Source organism: Canis lupus, chromosome 24 (assembly GCF_011100685.1).
Source record: "Canis lupus familiaris isolate Mischka breed German Shepherd chromosome 24, alternate assembly UU_Cfam_GSD_1.0, whole genome shotgun sequence".
Lineage (NCBI taxonomy): Eukaryota > Metazoa > Chordata > Mammalia > Carnivora > Canidae > Canis > Canis lupus.
In genome coordinates this window covers 34948469-34972467 of record NC_049245.1, presented here as the reverse complement: position 1 = coordinate 34972467, position 23999 = coordinate 34948469, and the positions used below count along the sequence as shown (strand labels likewise).

The 23999-nt window shown below is 47.6% G+C and overlaps 1 protein-coding gene across 22 annotated transcripts in view; it reads left to right on the top strand.

Moving 5' to 3' along the window:
• Positions 1 to 23999, top strand: part of ZMYND8 (zinc finger MYND-type containing 8) — a 143264-nt gene that overhangs the window by 115714 nt on the left and 3551 nt on the right. For 14 of the 22 annotated variants that reach the window (XM_038572520.1, XM_038572524.1, XM_038572517.1 and 11 more), the window contains 7 exons: positions 1813 to 2205; positions 4169 to 4359; positions 9395 to 9475; positions 12277 to 12355; positions 14585 to 14824; positions 17738 to 17898; positions 18958 to 19038. In XM_038572520.1, the coding sequence (XP_038428448.1) occupies positions 1813 to 2205; positions 4169 to 4359; positions 9395 to 9475; positions 12277 to 12355; positions 14585 to 14824; positions 17738 to 17898; positions 18958 to 19038 (1226 nt within the window). The remainder of the gene's footprint in view (positions 1 to 1812; positions 2206 to 4168; positions 4360 to 9394; positions 9476 to 12276; positions 12356 to 14584; positions 14825 to 17737; positions 17899 to 18957; positions 19039 to 23999) is intronic. The other 8 variants (XM_038572531.1, XM_038572530.1, XM_038572515.1 and 5 more) reach the window with 4 other exon arrangements.

The window sequence follows — 23999 nt, the reverse complement described above, 5'->3', positions numbered from 1 at the left end:
TCTCTGCAAGTTAGAAGCTCCACCAGGGGACTGCCCTGGTGCACGGCTCTTAGAAAACCTGGGTTCAGAGCCCCCTTTCCTCCTGGAAGGTACAGGGGCTGTATCCAGTATCCAGCACGCAAAGTCATCCCGGCAAAGGATCAGGGTTCCTCACTGTATGAAGAGCTCCCTCCCTTTCCGGCTCCACTTATGAACTTGGCTGGGCTCTTCCTTCCTCTCCAGAGGAGCAGGAAGGCGGAGGAGAGCCAGACAGATGGGACGGCCACCAAGGAAGCTCCCTGCACCCCCTGGCCTCCTGAGTCAGGAAAGTCAGCCCCCCTCCCCTTTCTTTTTTTTCTGTCACTCTCCTTGACTTCCTAAAACTCAGGGTACTGAATATCCTTCCTGGAATAATCAAGGTCATGTCTTTTCTGGGTTACATAAATCTGAAAGGCACTTATGTCAAGGTACATTGTCTGATAAGTTGGGGGTGCTGACTTGTACCTGTGTTTTGTGTGTGATCCCTGGGCATCCTCTCTCGGGGGCAGACCCGCTCCACTGGTGGCTGGGACCTCGGCGGTGATAACGGACCCCCCTTTACAAATGAGCACAAGGGGGCTACCCCTTCTGTGCTGCTCAGTGCTTCTGGCTCTAACCCGCCTTCCTGCCACTCCTCACTGCCTGCTCTCACTGACCAAAATGCTGGCTGCTCCTGGACACGTCTTGGCTGTCGCAGTCACCCTCCAAATTCTCACTTCCGCCTGTTGAAATCCTGCCCCTCCCTCACAGCCCCCCCTCCCAGAAGACAGACTCCCGGAAAGCAGCCTTTTCCAAACTTGTCATTTACATTCATTATTCTTGCCCTTCCCAAGTCTTGCTTTGTATAATCATTGACTTCGTATTTTTATTTAAAGCTACTCTAAAATAAACTATGCTTTTAAAGCTCATTTTAGATGTAGATTTGACCATCGCACCAGTTATTGCCTGATAAAAGGTGGCAGTGGGAATAAACATATCAGAATTAAAAGCAGGGCGTATGCTTCCCATGATGAACACTAAGTAACATGCAGAATTGTCGAATCACGATATTGTACACCTGCAACAAATAGAACACCGTATGTTAACTCGACTGGAATTAAAGTGGAAAAAAAAACATTATAAAACAATATCAACAGCAACAAAGAAGCAAGTCTCCTTAGAGATAAATACCATGGTGTTGGGAAGGTTCTGGCTATGGAGTGGAATTCCCTTTAGTCCCAGGGGTCAAGGCCATTAAGAGCACACTGGGACTTAGTCCTGGAGGGAGTCAGAGGTCAAGGGAGACTCTCCTTCTGGGTGACTTCATGTTTCCAGTGCTTTGGCCCTTGGGAAGTTACCTGATACTTAGGGGTACAGGCTCTATAGGTTCTTTAGCCAAAAGGATTCTCTTAATCTCTGGGTCGACTTTGGTTGGGTGTTTCACAAAGTGCTTACCCAGTTCTAACCGTAACACAAGACAGCTTGTGGTGGTTCTGTTCCTCCACTCACTGGTGGACAGCTTGAGGGCAGGGGCTGGGTCTAGTTCGCCTCATTTGCCCCAGAGGCCCCTATAGGAGCCTCCGATGTGGGCAAGAAGAGGCCGACACTCTGAGATAGATACACAGCAGCGGCCTCTGTGGATAAGGTGAGATGTGCTCCTCCATCGGGGGTGGGGTCCTCCCACACTGAATTTGTTCAGCATTCTTGGTTGGCCTTGCTTTGTTTAACCCAGAACATGCTGGAGAAGAGAAACCCCGCAGGTGAACCTGAGTCCAATCTCTCCTCTTCTGTCCCCCCCGCCCCCCGACGCATCAGCTTTAGTTGTAGGCAAAGCTCCACCGTCCACTACGGCGGGCAGCCAGTCCCCACCTGAAACTCCGCTCCTCACCCGCTCCTCCTCCCAAACACCCACGGCTGGTGTCACGGCCACCACCAGCACCACGTCCACGGTCACGGCCCCGGCCGCCACCGCCGCCGCCGCCACTGCCGCCGCCACGGGAAGCCCGGTGAAAAAGCAGAGGCCGCTTTTACCGAAGGAGACTGCCCCGGCCGTGCAGCGGGTCGTGTGGAACTCGTCAAGTAAGTTTCAAACGTCTTCCCAAAAGTGGCACATGCAGAAGATACAGCGCCAGCAGCAGAGCCAGCAGCAGAGCCAGCAGCCTCAGTCTACCCAGGGGACGAGATATCAGACCAGACAGGCTGTGAAAGGTACCATGCCCCCTTCTGTTCAACGTGGCGCCCACTCCCTCCTCGCCACATCGACAGGAGAGACAGAAATGTTTTTCTTTTTTTTTCTTTTCTTTTTTTTTTTCAGTTCTTTTTTGTTTCATGGCCTTTGTATCTTGAAGGCCTCGCGCATTCCATGTGGCATTATTTTTAAAAGTTGTTTTGCGACTTGTTTTTTTCACTTTTATTTTTTTTCCCCTCTGTGTTAGAAACAATACATGCATATAGGCTTCTTAGAGAGGGGTAAAATATTTGCCCCACAATCTGTTGTCTTGACCGAACTTCCATTCCATTCTTCACCCTTTCTCAGTGGCCACTGTTAACCGTGAAACCTTTTTTATGCATGTATGCATATATATTTATGTATATATGACTCTTCATAAAAATAGTATTTTTTTCTTTTTCCTTTTTTTAAAACATACAAATGGTACCATACTTTTTTTTCTTCTTTTTTTCTTTTTTTTTTTTCACCCATCAGCATGTTTTGGAAGTTCATCCATGTTAGCACATATAGCTCTATCTATGTTATTTTGGACTGCTGCATAGTATTCCACAGTTGATTTAAATCAAGTATTCCCCTACTGATGGGCATTTAGGTTGCTCCCAGTTTTTTTTTTTCCCCCTGTTGTAAGCAGTGCTGCAATGAATACCTTTGTGTAAATTTTCTTGTGCACACCCATGAACCTCTTGGCATTATTTTGGGAAGAGTATGGTGTGAGGAATTGGTAGCAAAGGGTATCTTGATAACTAGAGGTTAGCCACCTACAGAAGAAGAGCCAGCATCAAGCACCAGTTGGCGAAGTTGTGGAGTCAAAACCACCCCCAGCCATGGAGGAGGCTCCATCTGGCATTGCTTGGATGAGTACCAGTTGGCCCAGCTTTCGTGAGCGCTAATGCAGATCTTGTCTCGCAGGGAAGCCTAGATCTAGATCCTTAGAGGTTGGGGTCTTTAGTTGAAACTCTCACATACTGAGTGCATCCTAGTGAGTAGAAGTATAAAGAGTTGCAGCAGGGTATGGGTCGAAAGGTAGCCAGGTCTCGAACAGCCCCTAAGAACCCTTTTGAAGACTGGAGGGTAGGAAGATTGGACAGGTGCAGTGGGAGTGCAGCTGGATTGCTCGCGGTATTTAAAGAGCTAATGGGACAGGATTGAATCCTAGTTCCAGTCTTTTTTTTGGTGTGTGTTCGTACCCGGTAAAAATTAGGAGCTTCTCCAGGGGAATTTAGGTGCTAGCAAGAAGAGGCCCATTGATGGTGTGGTTCTCAGTTTCCAAGTTGTCTTGTGTCAAAGACAAAGCTGGATACTAGTTAACCTGGTAAGGATGGGTTGTAATCAATATGTACTATTACAACAGGGAGAAAGCAGTCCAGCAGGAACTGAAGTCATTCCCAATTTGTACAGAAGTGACTGGGCGTTTTAAAAGGAGGATGAGTGTGGTGAGGGTGGGAAGGGACTGTGTAGAGACTCCAGTAGAGTCAGGGAGGTGAAATTTTACAAAAAATGGGAAGTAGTGGTTGGTCCATGTGAAACCCATACGGGGTTGCTAATAATGCTTTTTGGAGTTAGACTCCTACCATCCCATGGAGACCAGGAGACAGGGGTCGTTGAGTGTTGGCTAGAACAAATGGTAAATTCACTTGGCAGCCTTGGTTTCTCAGGCAGGTACTTTGGCAGCGGGGACTGGAGTCATCCTAGAGAAGTGAACTTGAGCTGTTGGAAGCCATGTTAGTGTTTACGGAAGGCTTTATGGGCCAAGCTTGAGGCCTAGTCCCAGAAAAGGCTGAGAGGATCCTGGCCAGAATCTGGTCACGAGGAGAATCTCTGTCACTTGAATAGAAGAGCTTAAGCAATGGACGTCAGGGACCTCACTCCCTCTCCGCAGCTTCTTGCTGGGTTGGGCCCTTCCCACAGCAGTGGGGTGACCGGGACCCTTTGCTTTCCTAGCTGTGCAGCAGAAGGAGATCACGCAGAGTCCATCCACTTCCACCATCACCCTGGTGACCAGCACTCAGTCATCACCCCTGGTCACCAGCTCGGGGTCTGCAAGCACCCTCGCATCCTCAGTCAACGCAGACCTGCCTATCGCCACTGCCTCCGCCGACGTCGCTGCGGACATTGCCAAGTACACTAGTAAAGTGAGTGCTGTGGTGCCGGGTTGGGGGCTAGGGGCGTGTTCTGCCAGAGGACCGACTTCCTGTTGGGAGCCAGGAGGATCACGACCTCACAGGCTTTATGGGGTGCTCAGGAGGGGAGATCCTGTTTTTCCTGAGGATCTCCAAGTCCAAATTCTTCCATCTGCATCTAATGTTGAATCTAAGCAGAGAAATCTTGGATGCACTGCATGTTACTCTGAGGCCTTTGATTCTACAGTCAGTACATAGCTGGAAAATGACATCGATTACCTTTGAGAATTCATGTCTCTCATTGACAGAGTTTCCTTAACACGCTGTTTGTCATTTAATAACAGACCAAGGCGTTGGTTTGCATTTAGTAGCCACGTGGAACAAAGTGACTGAGTCTTAAGAAGGAGATGTGTAAGGTATGACGTTAGGCCTAGATTTTTCAGGAACCAGGATGGCCTAGGGAGTACTGGATTCTGTCCTGATTTTCCCACCCTCTGGGGCGCGGTGACCGGATTCCCCGAAGTGGGTTCATTGATGGGTGTTCTCTCCTGCAGGCTCTTTGTTTGAATTTGCCAGGTGCTTCTGTGCTCGCTCTTGAATCCATCCTAGAGCTGTTTTCACCATCATGTGAGAGTGCACTGGAGTGTGTGTGTGGGTCCATGTGGGACTGCTTGATAGCAGAATAACCACCAGAATGTCAGCTCCCTGAGAGCAGGAGTTGGTCTATTTTGCTTACCTCGAAGGCCTAGAAGAGTGCCCGGTACACACAGTACATGTTGGTACAGAGTTGTCAAGTGAATGCATGCTGATTGATGCCTGACTTCACTTCATCAGGCTTGTTACTCTCAGTGGTTGTTAATAGTAGTTACTGAGTAATAACCTAGTAAGAAAGAGTATTTATTATATTACTAAGCAGGCAGTAATAATAATTTACTCTTCACTAATTTACTAATAGAAAAAAATGGGTGACAGTTATTGGGAATGGTTGTATCTAGAATTCTTGAAGTCTCATGGTAAAGATTCCTTTATTATATTGTGTTAAAAGTAGGCTCCCTTTTAGTTCTGGATGACAAGACCTTTATAATCTTTTACTGATGTGTTTTTGTTGGTCATTTCCTTTTTATTCCTTCTTTCTAGGTGTATCAGGTATCACTTGATAACAAATTACCACAAAACATAGCAACTTAAAAGAATGTACATTTTTAAAAAATAAGATTTATTTATTCATGAGAGACACAGAGAGAGAGAGGCAGAGAGAGACATAGAAGGAGAAGCAGGGTCCTCACAGGGAGCCCGATGTGGGACTCGATCCCTGGATCTGAGATCATGCCCTGAGCCGAAGGCAGTCACTAAGCCGCAGAGCCACCCAGGTGTCCCAACAATGCACATTTCTTATCTCACGGTTTCTGTGGTCAGGAGTCGGCATGGCTAAGCTAGGTGCTCTGCTTTAGGTCCTCTGGCAGGCTGCTGTCAAGGTGTCTGCTAGAGTAGGGGTTTCATCTGAAGGCTCAACCGGGAAAGGATCTATTTCCTTTAGAATTTATTTAGGTGGTTGTGAGTAGGGTTCACTTCCTCGAGGGCTTTTGGGTTGCGGTCTTCAGGTCCTAGCTGGCTCTTTGCTGGAGGCTGCCCTCAGTTCTTGCCTTGTGGGCCTTCACAATTGGCCGTTTGCTTCCTCAAAGCCCGTGATAGAGCCTGTTAGCACGATGGAAGTCAGCCTCATGTCACCTGATCTCAGAAGTGACAGCCCATTACCTTTGTCACATTTCTGTGGTTAGAAGTAGATCACTAGGCCAGCGTACACTGGAAGGGAGGAGATTCCACAAGGTCACAAACACCAGAGCCCTGGGATAACTGTCTGTTACATTGGATAAGATGGTAGTACACTCGCTAATGTTTGGGTAGTGGCGCTCCGGGCCAGACACTGCTGTAAGTGTCTGTTACATTATGCTCGTATGTTACTCATTCGGCCTTCATGACAAATTGATGAGGTAGATACTATTATCCTCCCCATTTTATGGATGAGACAACTGAGGCCTGTCAAGGTTACACGGTCTGAATGGTTGAGCTGCATTTGAATGGTAGCAGCCAGGCTCTCGAGAGTGGCTTTGAGCCAGTTTGTGAATGCCCATGAAGCCTACTGACCACAGATATTCAGTGTCCATGAATTGATTGTTCTTGCACGTGGCTTTTTAAAGCAACCCTATCTGACGTTCCCAAGTCCTGCCAATCCCCTTCCCCTCCCCTACATCTCCCACCCCTTCCTTCCTGCCCTCCCCAGCTAGAGAGAGAATCAGAACTGGTCTTGGGCATAACTTTGTCTCTCATTTAGTAAGTCTGTCCTCCTTTTGAATAAAATACATGAATTGTTACAGAGTTCCCTGAGTGTCAGAATAGGAAAGATTCAAGGCGCAGTTATTTATGGCCATTCTCGATTTTAGTCTTAACTGTCCACCAGCTAGTATTGATTTAATATTTTTATGTAAGTTAATTTTATTTAAATTGACTAAGTTAAGAAACTAAAATAAAATTGGGTCTAACATTGCCGGATCACCATTCCTTGTCAAGGCTTGAAGTGTAAGCCTATTTTTAGAGAGATTGTCCTAAAAGTGTTTGGTACATGCTGGCACCAAACAGAGACTTTCTTCCTAATGTGGTGATATGCAGGATTACAGGAAGAATGGGAAGGCGTTCATTTTTCATTACTGATTTAAGGTGGTGTTTGGTTTTGCCTAAATGGTCTCGTGTTCTGGCTGTCTAGCCTTAGACTACTTTCTAGTGATTTTTTTTTGAGGGGTCTAAGCTCCTTGATTACAGATGGAGAAACAGACCTACTGAGTGGACCTGGCTTGTGGTTTGCACTGAGCTAGTTTTCTGAGCTCCTGCAGTGAGTTTGATTTCATTACCTTTGGCGGCCCCCTTTGCTAAATTGAGGGGTGAACTTTTTGATAGACATTTTCTTTGCAGTTAAGAAAATGAACACAGTGACATATTTTCGGAGCTGATGAACTTCCCTGCCTCTGAGGTGACCTGGAGTCGAAGACCCAGATTTGTGTGTTTTGGCAGAAGGGTGCTCTTTAGTGATGTTGCGTTCTTTGCTATATTTGGAAGAAAGAGTGAAAATCTGTCCACAAATCCATGATTTCTTTAAAATGGAATGTAACCATTGCATTAGTAATATATTGAATTTCATCCACTTTCTAAAGTTTTCTTGTAAAGCAATTTAGTTTTAATATTTAAAACTGACGTGTTTGGTGCAGCGGGGCAGGAGGCCCAAACAGAACGACTGCATAAAGCACAAAGTGTTTTTCCTGGCTGCATCTGTGTGTGGCCTCCGAAAAAGCTAGCAGTGAAAATCTCAACAGACATCGTGTTCGTTTTTCTCCCATTTTGGGGTGAACTTGGGGTTACTATTTTGGGGGTTGGCAGTTTCTTCATTATAGCTCATGTGAATTTTTTGTTTTTCTATAGAAATAAGATGAACAGGTATTTCTTTCTGAACACCTACTCTGTGGTAGGTACTGAACCATATCATAGTCTTTTTTTTTTTTTTTTAATTTTTTATTTATTTATGATAGTCACACAGAGAGAGAGAGAGAGGCAGAGACATAGGCAGAGGGAGAAGCAGGCTCCATGCACCGGGAGCCTGATGTGGGATTCGATCCCGGGTCTCCAGGATCGCGCTCTGGGCCAAAGGCAGGCGCTAAGCCGCTGTGCCACCCAGGGTTCCCCATATCATAGTCTTCACCTGGATTTCTCATGTAAACCTTGTGCATACCCTACATGGGGGCACTGTAGTTACCCCCATGGCTCAGGGAGAGGGTGATGGCAGGAGCAAATCACAGGCATCAGATATAAGGGTGGTCTGGGTTTTGCTTTCTTGCTGGATCGGAGCAAAATGCAAAACACAGTGGAGACTTGGCCGCAGCCAGGCCAGGCCTGAGGCCTCACGTTGGGTCTTCTGTCCTCCCCTTTTCTCTTGGGATGGGGGCCGGATCAGGCAGCAAGTGGGAGGTTGGAAAGAAATCCTCCTGCAGATACCTTCAGACAGCAGGGAACTAGGTGCTTGCTACGTGAACCTGAGCCCATGTCACAAACTCGCTGCCTTCCGGCTTCAGATAATGAAAGTGAAGGAAGATGGGAAGCCGACTAGCAAGGCAGAGAATGGATGCCCTGACCAAAGCCTTCAGATAATGAACCTGCTCTGTCCACACAACGGACTGTATTATTTGTCCATAAAAAGGAATGAAGTACTTAGAGGCCCTGCGACACAGATAAATCTTGAAAATTTTGTGCTAAGTTGAAGAAGGACCACATATTATGTGATTCCATAGACACAAAATATCTAGAGGAAGCAAATCCTTAGGTGTAGAAAGCAGATCAGCAGTGGGATGGTGGGTCGGGGTATAGGGGGTGATAGGGCTCTTAAGAGGGGTAGTGGGTTTTCTTTTTGGGGTGATGTGAAGGTTCTGAACCATGGGGATAGATGTGCAACTCTGAATCTACTCGAAGCTATTGACTTGTGCACTGTAACGGCTGAATTGGTATATGAATCAGATCTCAATAAAACTTTTTTTTCTTTTTTTTTTTTAAAGTGGTAAGGAATTAAGAAACAGTCACAAAAGGAAACAGTCCCTCCCTCAAATCCTCAGTGCTGGCCACACCAAATATGCCTGGGGCCCAAATTTGGCCCCTCCAGATTAGCCATTGCCTCTAGAAACTAGCTTTATTTTGTAGGTGATTCATCACTGCCCTGGTTTATACCGGTTTCTCAACCTTAGGACTAGTGACACTGTGGGCTGGAGGATTCTTTGTTCTGTGCACTGTAGGGTATTTAGCTCATCCTTGGCCCCCACCCACTAGATGCCAATCCCCCTCCCCCCCCCCAGCCCTGCTATGACAACCACAGATGCCTCCTGTCCCATGAGGGGCAGATCGTCCCCTGTTGAGAACCACTGCTGTATGTTAGATAGATTTTTAGATGTATGTCATCTTGAAAAGCCCCAGGGAGATGATCACCTGAATTGTTTCTGTTTTTATCTTTCAGATGATGGATGCAATAAAAGGGACGATGACAGAGATATACAACGATCTTTCTAAAAACACTACCGGAAGCACAATAGCCGAGGTCAGAGATGACACGTAATTCTTCACTTGCTAAGAATGTTTTATGGGCTGCTGTAAAATGGTGCCAGGAAGCAACTTCTCTGGAAGTCCCTCCAGGGGGCTCTGCCAATTGTGGTTGTTGGGGAGGGTACTTCTTCATTTAGTCAAAAGGCTGGCTCTGTGGGGACGCACCCTGCTTTGTGTGATCAGAGGACAGGCACCAAACTGGAGCCTGAGTTCACCCCCTGGTGAAATTGGAGATCCTTCCGCTCCTTTGGCCCTGTGTATAATTGTCTCCTGGCTCTGTGTAAGCATGGACTTTCTTATGCAAGTGATCTTTGTTGTCTAAGAATGTGTACAGAGAGCCTCCACAATTATGCGGTTACCTAGGGAATAGAATGGTTAAGACATTAAATTGTCCACTTATCAAGTGACCATTTATAAAAAATAGGCCTCCTTGACCTTCCTTCCTTAGGCGAATTCATTGTAAGCCAGATGCAGAGGGGTCACCAGGTGAAATGACTAGTGGTGGGATTTTTTTTAAGGTCATTGAAAATAGTGTTGCAGACAGGGAAATTCCATGCAATCTGTGGGCCTACGAGGGCCTGGCAGGGTGAGGCTAGCACTCAGAAGAGGAGAAAAATCTCTGGGAAGGTATCCCAATAGGCTTTCAGCAGAGAACGATGTGAATATAAAGCTTTGAGAGAGGTCCTGAGAGGAATCAAGGAGTCCCCTGGAATATTTTGCTCATGTGACCCTCTTTATGATTAGGCCAAGGATGTCCAACAAGAAGGGACAATGTTGGCTTAGAACAGCCTCCCCTGACCCCTGCCATACTTCGTTATTTTTTAAAGAACTGGCATATGGTTGAAAATGCAGATCCATAAATGTCTCCCTTAAAACCTTGGGATCCAGATGTGTGCTAGAATTTTTCAGAATTTAAAGAGGCAATATATGCCCTCTCCGCCGCAACATTTCTGTGAAATATGCTTGTTCACGCCATGAGGGATAAATCAGGGTTTCTCAACCTCAGCACTGCTGACGTTTGTGCCAGATAACTCTCTGTTATGGGGGCTGGCCTGCCCATTGTGGGATGTTTAGCAGCATCCCTGGCTTCTACCTTCTCTTGGCGGTAGCACCCTCCAGTGTGACTAACCGGATATCTTCAGATGTTGCAGTGTCCAGAAGGGAGCTGGGAGGGCAAAATCACAAGTAGAGAAGGACTGTGGTCCTCAGACTCTGTAAATAGCCCCATAGCAGTTCAGGCTGAGTTTATTTTTTCCTGCCCAAATGAATTTTGTGCAATACATACCCCTCCCTCCAAAAATACCCTTTGGTTTCCGGAGACGTTAGGCTTGGAATTTCAGGTGAATGCCTGTGGATCCCACCTAAAATGTTACATGAATAAAACAAAGCTGTCTTTACTTGTTTTAGTTTCATTTTTTAAGACCAGAGTTCTAATCCACCCCTTCCCCCCCGCCTTTAAGATTTTATTTATTTATTCATGAGAGACACAGAGTGGCAGAGACACAGGCAGAGGGAGAAGCAGGCTCCTTGCAGGGAGCCCGATGTGGGACTCGATCCCATGACCCCTGGATCACGACCTGAGCCAAAGGCAGGCAGGCACTCAACCACTGAGCCACCCAGGCGTCGCTCTAATCAAACCTTTGATGTTTTTATTTATTATGAAAATCTGGTCCTTGTTTTTACTTTATTTATTCATTCATTCATGTTTAAACCCTCTGCCCAGGGCAGCCCCGGTGGCCCAGTGGTTTGGCGCTGCCTTTAGCCCAAGGTGTGATCCTGGAGATCCGAGATCAAGTCCCACATCAGGCTCCCTGTGGGGAGCCTGCTTCTCCTTCTGCGTTTGTCTCTGCCAATCTCTCTCTCAGTGTCGGTCATGAATAAATAAATAAAATCTTAAAAAAATAATAAAAGAAAAATAAAGATGATAAAAATAAAAAAGAATATGCAACAGTGATTTTGGGATGCCTGGGTGGCTCGGTGGTTGACCGTCTGCCTTTGGCTCAGGGCGTGATCCCAGGATCTGGGATCGAGTCCTGAATTGGGCTTCTTGCATGGAGCCTGCTTCTTCCTCTGCCTCGGTCTCTGCCTCTCTCTCTTTCTCTCTGTCTCATGAATGAATGAATGAATGAATGAATAAAATCTTAAAAAAAAAAAAAGAATAAACCCTCTTCCCAGTGTGGGGCTTGAACTCAACTCTGAGATCAAGAGTCGCCATGTTCTAGCAACTGAGCAAGTGGCTTTTCCTAGAGCCAGTGTTTCTTGGAAAAGATGGATAGCTGGTTTTGTTGACCCTTCAAAAATTGGTTTGAACTGTGCTCATCCATTATACGTGGATCTTCTATGTACTGTAAAATGCATTTTCTCTGTGTGATGGTCTTAACGTTTTCTTTTCTTGAGCTTACCTAATTGTACAGATACACTATCTAATACATGGAACATATATGTTTATCAGCTATTTGATGTTTTTGATAAGGCTTCCTAGGCTGTTAGTAGTGGGCTATTAAGTTTTTGGAGAGTCAAAAGTTGTATGTAGATTTTTTACTGCGTGGGGGTGCTGGCGCCTCTAACCCGCCTCATTATTCATGGATCAACTGTGTTTGGTTTTTGGAAATAGAACTTCTCTTGAATTTGGGGTAGTGCACTGGTGTCCACCTCTCTGGACTGCAGCATCCAGGCTGCTTATGCCTCAATCAGCCGTGTGGCATTGATTCTTACAGCTGGAGGTCGAGTTCTGAGCCCCATCGGTGAACCCGACCCAGACATGCCTTCTAAGAGTCTTACTCTCCCTCATTACAGATTCGCAGGCTGAGGATCGAGATAGAGAAGCTGCAGTGGCTACACCAGCAGGAGCTCTCGGAAATGAAACACAACCTGGGTGAGGCCTGGCAAATTGGTCTATACGGAGGAGGGTCAAAACAGTAACAGCAATAGCACCAGTAGCTCCTGTTTACTGAACTCTGATTTTGTGCCAGGGACTGTTTTAAGTACTTTTCCGTGAGATAACCTTTAAATTCTCATGAAAACCCTTCTTAGAAGGGGCTCTGTTATTCCAGTGTTCAGGTGAAGCTAGCAAGACACGGACATGTTGAGCAAGTTTGTTAGAGTCACACAGCCCAGCGATTCAGGTCTGGACACTCCTACCCGTTGAATATGAGGCATTGCAAATTATCAAACACCTCCTGCGTGTTCCACGCTGCAGAGGAAGCTGTTTCATTGCTCCCTGGTTTAGACCTAGTGCTGTTTTGGCCTGCCATTCTGTGACCGTGTCATTAAAGGCTTCCCCCCCCACCAAAGTAGAGCATTTTCCTTCAGACCATCATGGAGTGTCAGGCTCAGAGTCTGAATGCTGGCAGCCGTCAGGTCTTCTTGTTAGGGCGGCATGCCCAGGCATGCCACCTGCTTGCAGCTGAGGCATGCTTCGCAAACTCGAATCCTTATGATGCCGCCTGGGGAAGGAGCCCTCTGCTCCTGAGTGTGTTGTCATGTAGGAAGTTTAGTTGGATGTGTGGCTTCTAGTTTTTCTATAGTTTCTCTAGTGAAGTCAAGGAATCTTGGTTTTTTTTCCAGAATCTCTTCATTTTTATTTTTTATGTATTTTTTATTGTTTTAAAACATTTTATTTGAGAGAGAGAGAGAGAGAGAGAGAGAGAGAGAGAACGTGCTCACAAAGGCAGAGGGAGAAGCAGAATCCCTGATGAGCAGTGAGCCTGATGCAGGGACTTGATCCTAGGACCGTGAGATGATGACCTGAGCTGAAGGCAGATGCTTACCCACCTGGGCCACCCAAGCGCCCCAGATCTCTCCATTTTTAAGTGATTGGCTCTCAGAGGTGGAGCGTCTGCCTTCCACTCAGGGCGTGATCCCGGAGTACGAGGATCAAGTCCCACATCGGGTTCCCTACATGGAACCTGCTTCCCCCTCTGCCTGTGTGTGACTCTGCCTCTCTCTCTGTGTCTCTCATGAATAAGTAAATAAAATCTTAAAAAAAAAAAATGCATGAAGGCTGGCCAGAACTTGCCATGTTCTGCACGCTCCTCTTTAAGGGCAGTGGCAAGGGACAGAGAGGTTGTGTCTAGCACAAGTGCAAAAGCTTATTAATTTTCTTTCCTGGTGTTTTTCTAATTTTTGTTTTATTTATTCATTTGCTCATTCATCTTTCAGTTATTTATTTTTATTTTGAGAGAGAATGAGAGATTGCACATATGCGAAAGAGCCAGGGTGGCAAGGAGCAGAGGGAAAGGGAGAGTGAGAGGGAATCCTAAGCTAACTCCATGTCCAGCATGGAGCCTGAAGCAGGGCTTGTGATCTAAGCTGAAATCAAGAGTCGGATGTTTAATAGATTGAGCCATCCAGACGTGTCATCTCTCTTGGTGTTTTTAAAGGGATGTGTGTGTGAATTTTTTAATTCTAGGAAGAGAATTTTGATTATCAAAGAATCATTTTTCTGTTGGTGTGCAGGTCACTCCCAAGTGAATTGCACATGGACTTCTTGTGTGAATAGAAATGAGGAAATCTCAGTAGACTGAACAGTTTGATGGTTGATCAACCGTAATGATCCATCACAGGGCCCTATGTGGTATATTTAATCCACTGCCACTGAATATACTACTTGGAAAGTGTGTCTGAGAGCTAGTGCCAGCTCTGCCCTTATTAGCTGTGTGCCTCAGTTTCCTTATCCGTGAAAGGGATATTATAGGAAAGCTTGTCTCACAGGCTTAGTAGGAAGATGAAGTGAGTTGATACGGGGTGGCTTTGAAGGTATATTTGAGGATTTCCCACAGAATCACCATGGGACTCTGGTTGTCTGCATACTAGGCACCTGAATTCACTATCACGCACAGATCAACGTGATGAATGCTTATTTTACACAGATGCAGATACTGGGGCTTAGCCGGGCTGGGTTACTCGCCTGGGGGTGGGGGTGGGGGTGGGGGTGGGGGTGGGGGGGCGGTCACACAGCTGAGGCTTCTCTGAGTCAGGATCTGCACCCGTGTCTCTCGGAACCCATATCCTCTACTTCCTTTCTGATCTGGTCTGAGAAACTCTGAGCCCTGGGTTGGGGGTGCTGCTGATGGAGCTGGCGTCCTCTCCCCTTCTGTGTCAGAGCTGACCATGGCAGAGATGCGGCAAAGCTTGGAGCAGGAGCGGGACCGGCTCATCGCTGAGGTGAAGAAGCAGCTGGAGCTGGAGAAGCAGCAGGCGGTGGACGAGACCAAAAAGAAGCAGTGGTGTGCCAACTGCAAGAAGGAGGCCATTTTCTACTGCTGTTGGAACACCAGCTACTGTGACTACCCCTGCCAGCAAGCCCACTGGCCCGAGCATATGAAGTCCTGCACCCAGTCAGGTATGGCCACGCGAGGTGCACCCTGGCCCAGGCCACATTGGGGTGGGCATTCGCCTCCCCCGTGCAGGGCCCACAGAGCAGACTGATGTGGCAAGGCTGGTTCACCCTGCCCCTTGCCACTCTCGTGCAGGCACATAGCTGACCCTTGAGGCATGGCTGTTTGAACTTCAGGCCTCCTTTCTGTTACTTGCCAGAGTGTAGCTTCACGTGAGGTGCAGTGGTTCTCAATGGGGTGACTGTGATCCCCACCCCGAGACACCAGCAGTGACTGCAGACAGTTGAGGTCATCCTAACCGAGGTGGGTACTACTCGCATCTAGAGGGTAGAGGCCAGGGATGCCGCCAAGCACCCTATAGTGCCCAACTCAGTGCCCTACAATGAAGAATGATCCTGGCCCAAGATGGTGAGGTTGAGAAATCCTGCTTTTAAAGTAATTCTGGACTCATAGCTTTAAGTAACATGGATTCCTGATTCTTCTTCCTCTTCTTTTTTTTTTTTTTTTAAAGATTGTACTTATTTATTCATGAGAGAGGCAGAGAGAGAAGCAGGCTTCCTGCAGGGAGCCCGATGTGGGACTCGATCCCAGGAACCCAGTGTCATGTCCTGGGTCTAAGGCAGGCAGGCCCTCAACCACTGAGCCACCCGGGTGTCCTGTGGATTCCCAATTCTTTTATATATTTTTTAAAGATTTTATTTATTTATTCATGAGAGACAGAGAGAGAGAGAGGCAGACACACAGGCAGAGGGAGAAGCAGATTCCATGCCGGGAGCCCGACGTGGGACTCGATCCTGGGATTCCTCTGGGCTGAAGGCAGGCGCCAAACTGCCGAGCCACCCAGGGATCCCCAGGATTCCCAATTCTTGTGTGAAGGAAAAGTCTTGGTTTTGGAACTAATCTTTGTCATCTCTTTCAAACACAGAACAAGCAGCCCAGAGGCCGGGAGCCTCCAGCAGGATACAGTGTCTAGCTAGAATTTATTTGCAATATTTTAAAAGTTAATTTTTACTTAACTTTTCATTTAATGTTTGGTTAAAAATATTTAACCAAATATTTTTAAAGTTAGCTTTTATTTCTGACAAATAGTAGCTTTATTATTTATTTTTATTTTTATTTTTTTTTAAATAGTAGCTTTATATGCCTAGAATTAAACGCCACCTTTTTTTTTTTTTTTTAGTATATGTGCTGCCGAAGCGAGCACTAAACGCCACCTTTTTTATTTTTTTATTTTTATTTTTTTTTTATTTTTTATTTTTTTTAACGCCACCTTTTTTAGAGAGAGAGAGTGCAACCAGGGGAAGGGGCAGAGGGAGAATCTTGAGTAGGCACTGCTCAGCACAGAGTCCAACTCAGGATTCGATCTTGTGACCCTGAGAGCCTGACCCGAATCGAAATCAAAAGTTGGATCCTTTTGGCGCCCAGGTGGTTTGGTTGGTTGAGTGTCTCCCTTTGGTTCAGGTCATGATCTCAGGGTCCTGGGATCGAGTTCCGCCTTGGGCTCTCTGCTCAGCAGAGAGTATGCTTCTCCTCTCTCTACCCCTCCCCTTGCTTGTGCTTTCTTGCTCTTTCACTCTCAAATAAATGAAGGAAATCTTTAAAAAAAAAAAAAAAAAAGTTGAACTGAACTCTAACTGAGCCACCCAGGTGCTTCAAAAAAGCCTCTGTTTTAATGTACTTATTTAATTAAAAATTACCTAAATAATAAGGTAGTGTATCTGTTAGACTGGCCAACTTTTGGAAGGTGATATATGAGTGGCCACGACTGAGGAATGCTCCTGAGGTCAGGGGTTAGCAAATTAGTTTTCCGTGAAGGTCCATAGAGTAAATATTTTAGGATTTGTAGGCTATGTGGTTTGTTGCAACTGCTCTGCTCTGCTGATTTTTGAATAAAGCAGTCATAGACAGTATGTAAGTGGTGGACATGGGTGTGTTCCGATAAAACTTTATTGACAAATAGTTGGTGCTAGTATGCCAACTCCTGCTCTAGACATCTTCTGTTGTTTTGTTATTTTAGAAAGGCAATATTGAAACATGTTGCTATGTCCTTCAGCCTTTAGGGAGATGCCTTTTTTTTTTTTTTTTTTAAAGATTTTATTTATTTATTCATGAAAGAGGCAGAGACATAGGCAGAGGGAGAAGCAGGCTCCCTATGGGGAGCCCGATGCGGGACCCAGTCCCAGGACCCGGGGATCATGCCTCGACCCAAAGGCAGATGCTCAACCACTGAGCCACCCGGGTCCTTGAGAGATGTCTTCTTAATGGCTACATTACATCTTTTCCTGCAGTGGAGTTAAATTCTCCTAAGTTCTGGAATGTGTGTGATGACCCTTTTGTTGTTACTATTTCAAGATGGCCAAAATGTCCTTCAGGTTTTCTTTATTTGTGGCATTCTAATGTCTGTCTTTCTGAAATTCCTCTCAGATGCTCTGTTTTTCAGTTTGCCCATGCTCCTACCATCTCCAGATACCTTCTGCCTTTCACATCCTGTCGTTTTTTTCACCTGGATTTCCCTGCCTTCCTTTAGAAGGAAGCCAGTCCATGGGATGATATAAATAGGTGCAAAATTAGAAATTATGGAATGAATGGTCCTAGATGAGTGGTTACAGGCTGGCTGTGCTGATGGGTTTCATTTGTTCTGCTGCCATGCTTTTTGTCTCCAGAATGACTTAATAAAACTTGAATTAACGAACTATTAAAAATTAATATCCTTTTACCCACGGTCTGGAATTTCAGCTCCTGAAAAAGTGCAAAAGCCCCTGGGAGGGAGTGAGCAGCAGTTGCCTCTATTATGGGTGGTGGGTGGGTCAGAGTTGTTCTGGACCATGCCATGGCCCTGTGCAGAGTGGGGCTTCCTTTCGTTCTAGAGGCCGTGGCCCTCGGCTTATAACATGGCTTCTCTCTTTCTTTTCCCCCAGCTACCGCTCCTCAGCAGGAAGCAGATGCCGAGGTGAATACAGAAACACTAAACAAATCATCCCAGGGGAGCTCTTCCAGCACACAGGCAGCCCCTACGGAAACAGCCAGCACCTCCAAAGACAAGGAGTCATCAGCAGAGAAGAGCAAAGACAGCGGGTCGGTGAGTAGCCGCTCGCCTTTGGCCAGTGACATCAACACTTTGGGCCAGGTGGAGTCTCCGGACCCGTCCCTGTGCCTGCCACCTCTGCAAGTCCCATCTGGTAGGAGGTTTGTCTTCACGGTGGGGCAGTCAGACTTCTGCGGGGGGGTGACAGGCTTAGCAGAGCTTCTTTTCATCAGTGGGCATGCGGGTCTGGACAGAGGGACGTGGAGCCCGAGGGGACATTCGTGTGACTTGGCAGCCGCTCTGCGGGGACTCTCAAAGTTTACAACAGTGGTGTCCAGTAGAACCTTCCGTGGATGATGGAAATGTTCTGTGTCTTTTCTGCCCAGGGTGGTATCCACTGGCCACATGTGGCTGTTGAGCGCTTGACCCCTGGCTGGTGTGAGCAAGCACTCGCCCTTTAAATTTTATTTAATTTTAATTAATTTAAGTGCAAATAGTCACATGAAGCTAGTAGCTGCCATACTGGAAAGCCCAGGTTGCATGTCCTAGTTCCCAGTGTGTGGTATACGTAGCATGGATTGTACGCATAAGTAATTTTCGGTGGCACATTGATAACGTTTTACATTTGCAGTCAATACGTATTTATTTCAATGTGTATTAGGAAAGTAATAAGTCCCTATGTCATCAGAACCCTTCGATTTCATGGATAACGTTGCCTGGTAAGGAAGGGGTTAATGTGCAATAAACGTGAGCTGATAGCCTTTTTTGACGACATAAACCTCTTTTTCAGTAGTGGGCACAAATTTGGAAGGGTAGGCAGGTCAGGGAAGGAAGCAGAGGAAACAGTCCGTGTTCTAGAAGCCAAGGCTATCGAGTTGAGTTGGGCTGCCCCGTTACCATGTCCCAGCCTGTTCATTCAGGGTACGGAGTGCAGGAGAGCACAGATGTAGGGCCACCCCAGCTGACCTGGCCTCCCCTGCCGGGCACACCAGGCACGGGGCACCGAGGTGCCTGGGGGGCAGTGACAAGCACCCCCACGGATCCCTAGGCTTCCCTGGGGGGCGACATTGGCCCCTGTGCCTTGTGTCCATCTCTCTCTTTTTGTATTTTTAGACCCTCGACCTTTCTGGCTCCAGGGAGACGCCCTCCTCCATTCTCTTAGGCTCCAACCAAGGCTCTGGTATGTTGCCCCCGGTGGGTGAACACCGCTCTCACATTCCTCATGGGCAGAGGGGAAGCCATCTTCTCAGGGAGAACTCTTAAGGGTTTATGGCAGTGGTTTTCCAACCACTGCGGATCCTTAGGGATCTTTGGGGGTGCCCCGGGCAGGTCATTGGGGGGTTGAGGGAGTGGCTGGGCAAGGCAGCTTTCAGGCACCTCTCCAAACTGATCAGTCTTTACCCATGTTTGCTTTACCCACCTAAAAGTTCACGTGAAAGGAGGGTTCTTTTGCTGACCTGGGGTGGGGTAGAAGGTGCGCATTTTAGGTGGGGCAGTTCTTCTGTCCTCAGGGAAATGACCACAGTGAGCGAAACCATCTGGAACTCTATTCCTGAGGTCCCAACGCTCACATCTAGTAGGTGTGGGCCCTTGAGGCTTTAGAGAAAAGAAAATTTTAGGTGGACAATCTTTCTGTAGAAATCATTCCTCTTGGGGAATAACCTGGTAGGCAGTTCTCGGGTATTTTCTGGGACTAAGCTTTTAGTTTTTCTCCTCTGTGGGGGTTTGGGCTGTCTTCTATTCTAGCCCAAAGGGTCATTTCCCTGCCTCCTCCTAAACTAGTTGTGGGTGATTCCAGATGGTTCTCAGAAGGTGCCCCTGTTGAGGACGATGTGCTTAATTCAGGGTCCCTTAGCTCCAGGGTCTTTCTGTCCGCTGGATGGTTCTCTTCCGCTGAAAACCAAATGTGTTCCTTCCCTTCTGTGTGTTCATTGCACGGAAAGGAGGAGGAAATGATGTCTATTGTTAGCAGCGGTAGCTGGAGAAGGTTTCCTAGTGGGGCTAGAAGGTGGGTGGGCTTCAGGTTGAGGGGGTGGGTAACTTTAGGGAGATGGTGAGCTTCAGATGAAACACGATTGAACCGCCTGTTCAAAGAGTAGTCTTCCGCTACCTTCCCTCCAGTCTTCTGATAGACTCCCCGAGAACGGTTCCGTTTAGTGCTGTGATGCCTTCTGCACCTCTCTGATATTTCCTAGTTTCTTTTACCAAAGACAGAGCAGACTGCGTCTCTCCTGAGACGTTATAACTACCATTTGGTTTTCATTGTGTTTATTTGTAGAGTCCCTTCGATCTGGGACACGTTTTGTTGATTTTCTGTTAGCGATATAGGTAGTGATAGGAAATTTGGTTGTTTTTTTTTTTTTTTAATATTTAGAACGAGTTTAAAATAAAAACACGGAATAAGAAGCAAGATGTTGGGAGGATTGTGGATGGGTCAGAATTGCAAAGGTGCAGAAGACCCAGGGTGGGGAAGCCCCGTTTCAGACAGGGAGTGCTGTTGAGGTTTTGGAGCAATGAACTGGGTTCAGCTCTGCATGGGGGACATTAAATGCCATCCTCACTCTGTTGTAGTGAGGAGGACGGCATACAGGAGTGTGGTTGGGGGATGTATCCTATCTGACGTAATAAGGATCCTATCTGACGTCTCCCAGGATCTGGCTGACTTTCCATAAAGGGTCAAATAGTGAATATTTTAGGCTTTGCGGGCCCTGTGATCTGTGTCAAAGCTGTTCAACTCTGCTGTTGAAGGAGGAAAGTCAACATAGATAATATATATGGCACATGAGTCACCCATGAGTCTGGCTGTGCCCTAATAGAAAACCGTATTAGAAAACGCAGGCATGGGGCACCTGGATGGCTCAGCGTTTGCGTGTCTGCCATGTGGCTTGGAGTGTGATCCTGGTCCCGGGATCAAGTGCCACATTGGGCTCCCTACAGGGAGCCTGCTTCTCCCTCTGCCTGTGTCTCTGCTTCTCTCTGTGTATCTCTCATAAATTAATACGTAAAATCTTAAAAAATAAAATAAAATGCAGGTATTGAGTTGGATTTGGCCCGAGGTCCGTGGTTGGCGGATCCTTGAAGCACATGGGTGTCCCAAGTGGGTGGGAATGAGAGTTCACATTGGAGAGAGGAGACCAGAAGCTCCGGAAGATGCTGGTGACTTGGTACTGGGTGGGTGGGGGCAGAGAATATAATCCCCGAGGAGCCTGGTGATAGGACGGGGTAGGAGGAGGGCAGGATCCTGAATTCCACTTGAGATTCTTGCTGGGGGAGGGGGGGCTCACAGCAGTAGGCTATTTGTAGATGGTTGGAGGTGTATGAGAGTTTGTCAAGTTCCCCAGGGCGGGGTTCTGTGCTAGGGCTGGGGATTTAAGGGTGAACAAAGCAAACAACCCCCGTCTTCATAGAGCTTCAGGGGAAGTCAGAAGAGCACTTGGTGCTCATAGAAGAGCATGAATCCATTGGACGCCTTAGAGCGTTTATTCCCAGCCTCTGTGAGGGAAGTTACTATTTCTGTTCTCCAGATGAAGAGGTTGAGGTTGTGAGAAGTTAACTCACATGCACAAGTCACTCAGTGAGTAATTATTGGAGCCAGGACTTCAGTCCAGAGTTCTCGGACTCCAGACATGCTCTCACCCACTGTGCTGGGAATGCTTAGGTTGACTCGTATGTAAATTTTCAGTGAAAAATGGGTGAATGTTGGGAATTTTGTACGGCTCAGCTACTAAGGCACTGATGTCTGGGGAGTGTCAGCACTGTGCGTGTGACCTCTCCCCTCCAACCCTGCTTTCAGATCTACTGATGCTTTCCTCCTTCCTCAGCTTCGTCTCCATGGCTCATTCTAGCAGCATCCTTCTTGCTCATGTAACCCGGCCTCCATGCCTTCTGGTTTTCTCAGCATGTCCGTTTGGCAAAACTCCACCTTGGTAAACCCCAGCTGGGCATCTGGTACTCACCTGCACACAAGCATCGGAGCTCAGCTGGGGAAGGTGGTGCAGGGGGACCCGCTCATTCCAACCCCCCCCCGCCCCAGTACCTCCAGTCCCCACCTACGCTGACCGCTATCCTCAGCTGTCTGCTCATCCTACCAGATCGGTTGCCTAGCAGCCTCTGTTCCCGGGTTCTCTGCTCTGTTTCAAACATCCCAGCTGTCCCTCGGCCACCACTGACCCACAGCACGTGGCGTTGCCTGTTCCTTCAGAGGAGCACAGCCCGGCACTGCCTGGCCTTCTAGCACCCCAGCTGTCCCCTCCCTGTCCTCTGACGTAGCCAGATGTCTTACTTTCAACTGCTTCCTTCCCACGGCAGTTATCTACCTACCTATCTACCTACCTACCTACCTATTTAAAAAGATGTATTTATTTGAGAGTGAGAGCATGTGAATAGGGGGAGGGGCAGAGAGAGAGAGAATCCCCAAGCAGACTCCCTTCTGAGCATGGAGCCCGATGTCTGGCTCAATCTCATGATCCCCGAGATCATGACCTGAGCTGAAATCAAGAGTCGGATGCCCAACCGACTGAGCCACCCAGGTGTCCCCTTCCCATGGCATTCAAATATCCTCCTCCTCCTATACTTCAGTTCCTTCCATGACACCATGCATCTCCTCCCTAGAGTGGAGCTACCCCTGGAACATTCTGCAGTGATGGCATTGTGATCTCTACGTGCACTATCCCCTGTGGTAGCCGCTGGCACATGTGGCTGTTGGAGCCTTGACCTGTGGCCATTGAGACTGAGGAGTAGAATTTAGCATCTTATTTTACTTTATCTGAATAGCACCGTGTAGCCAGCGGCTACCACATTGAACAGGACAACCTACAACCTGTCTTGTCTCCTTCCTCAACCCAGGTAGACGTGTCTCTAAGAGTTGTCGCTCCATCTTGTCTCTCTTGCTTTCTCTCTCTCTCCTCCGCTCACACTGTGTGGTTTCTGTCTCTGCGCGGTCACCTCTGAGCTCTAAGCCATGAATCATGCTGGACATTTTAAATTTTAGATGGTGTTTTGAGCGTCTCCCAAAGATGGAATTGAAGGGACCTTCTCTGCAGGTCTTGGGTAAAGAAAGGGGTGCCCCCGGGGCTGTGCTTGGGAAGTGTCCGCATTTAGGATTCGGGCCAAGGCTGGACGGGAGGCATGGTGGCAAAGGGGTGCAGCACCCTGGAGCTCACTGTCAGGAACTGGAGAAGAGGGTTTTTAGGCAGCGTTGCCACGACATTCCAGAGCATGAGAGGAAGGGACACGAGTGGGACATGACCTGGAGGCCTGGTCAGGACAGCAGACTCGTGTCTTGTCATCTTCCTCTATTTCTCACAAGGCTGTTTGTGCGGGTGGTTGTGTGAAAGCAGAAAGACTGGCTTGTTCACTGCGCCTTCAAGTTCCTTGAACATCTCGTTGACTTCTGCTCGCTCTTGCCCTTGGCGGCTGTGTGGGTGAAATCTCATGGAGGGAAGTGGGCTGGAAGCCATGGGGGTTCCTGAGCTCAGGGGGTGCCTGGCGCTGGGAGGGTGGGGAGGAGGAGGCAGCCGGAGGCAGGAAGCCTCTAGTAGGGGGTATGCCCTTCCTTGTTGCTTGCCTGTCTTGTAGTTTTGAGATTTTAAAGCTAAACATGCATATAGTTGGAGAAAATAAAATTGCACAGGGAGAGACTGTTCCTAGGCCTGGTCCCCATTGATGTCTCTGGTACTTACGTCCTTACGTTACAAATAACCTATTTCCCTGTACTTCTATTCCTGGATGGTAGTTCTCAACATTGCTGTTGGCTTCTGGCTTTAGAAGATGAGAGTTGGGCTGGTCCATGAGCTCTCTTCTCCCCCTCCACCCAAACGACCTGTGTCACTGGTTCTGTGCTCTTGGGGATCCCTGGGTCGAATACAATGCTCACTCTTTAGTTGTGGTTCTGGCAGCTAGAGGCTCTTGTCCCCCCTCCTGTAGCTCCTCTCTCTCGGTGGCCCCTCTCGCCCTCCCCACTCTGGCTGTGTCCAGCCCTGTCGTCATGTCTTCATGCTGTCCCCGCCTGCCCCCGTTCCCCTGTGACCTCCCATCCTCAAGGTTGAAAATAGGTCATCTGCCCCTAACCGTAGTCTGGTCGGCCAGTGGCCAGTGGCCAGTGGTCGAGCTGGAGAACTTAAGGCCAGGTTCCTGCCGTCACGAGCTTGCCGTTT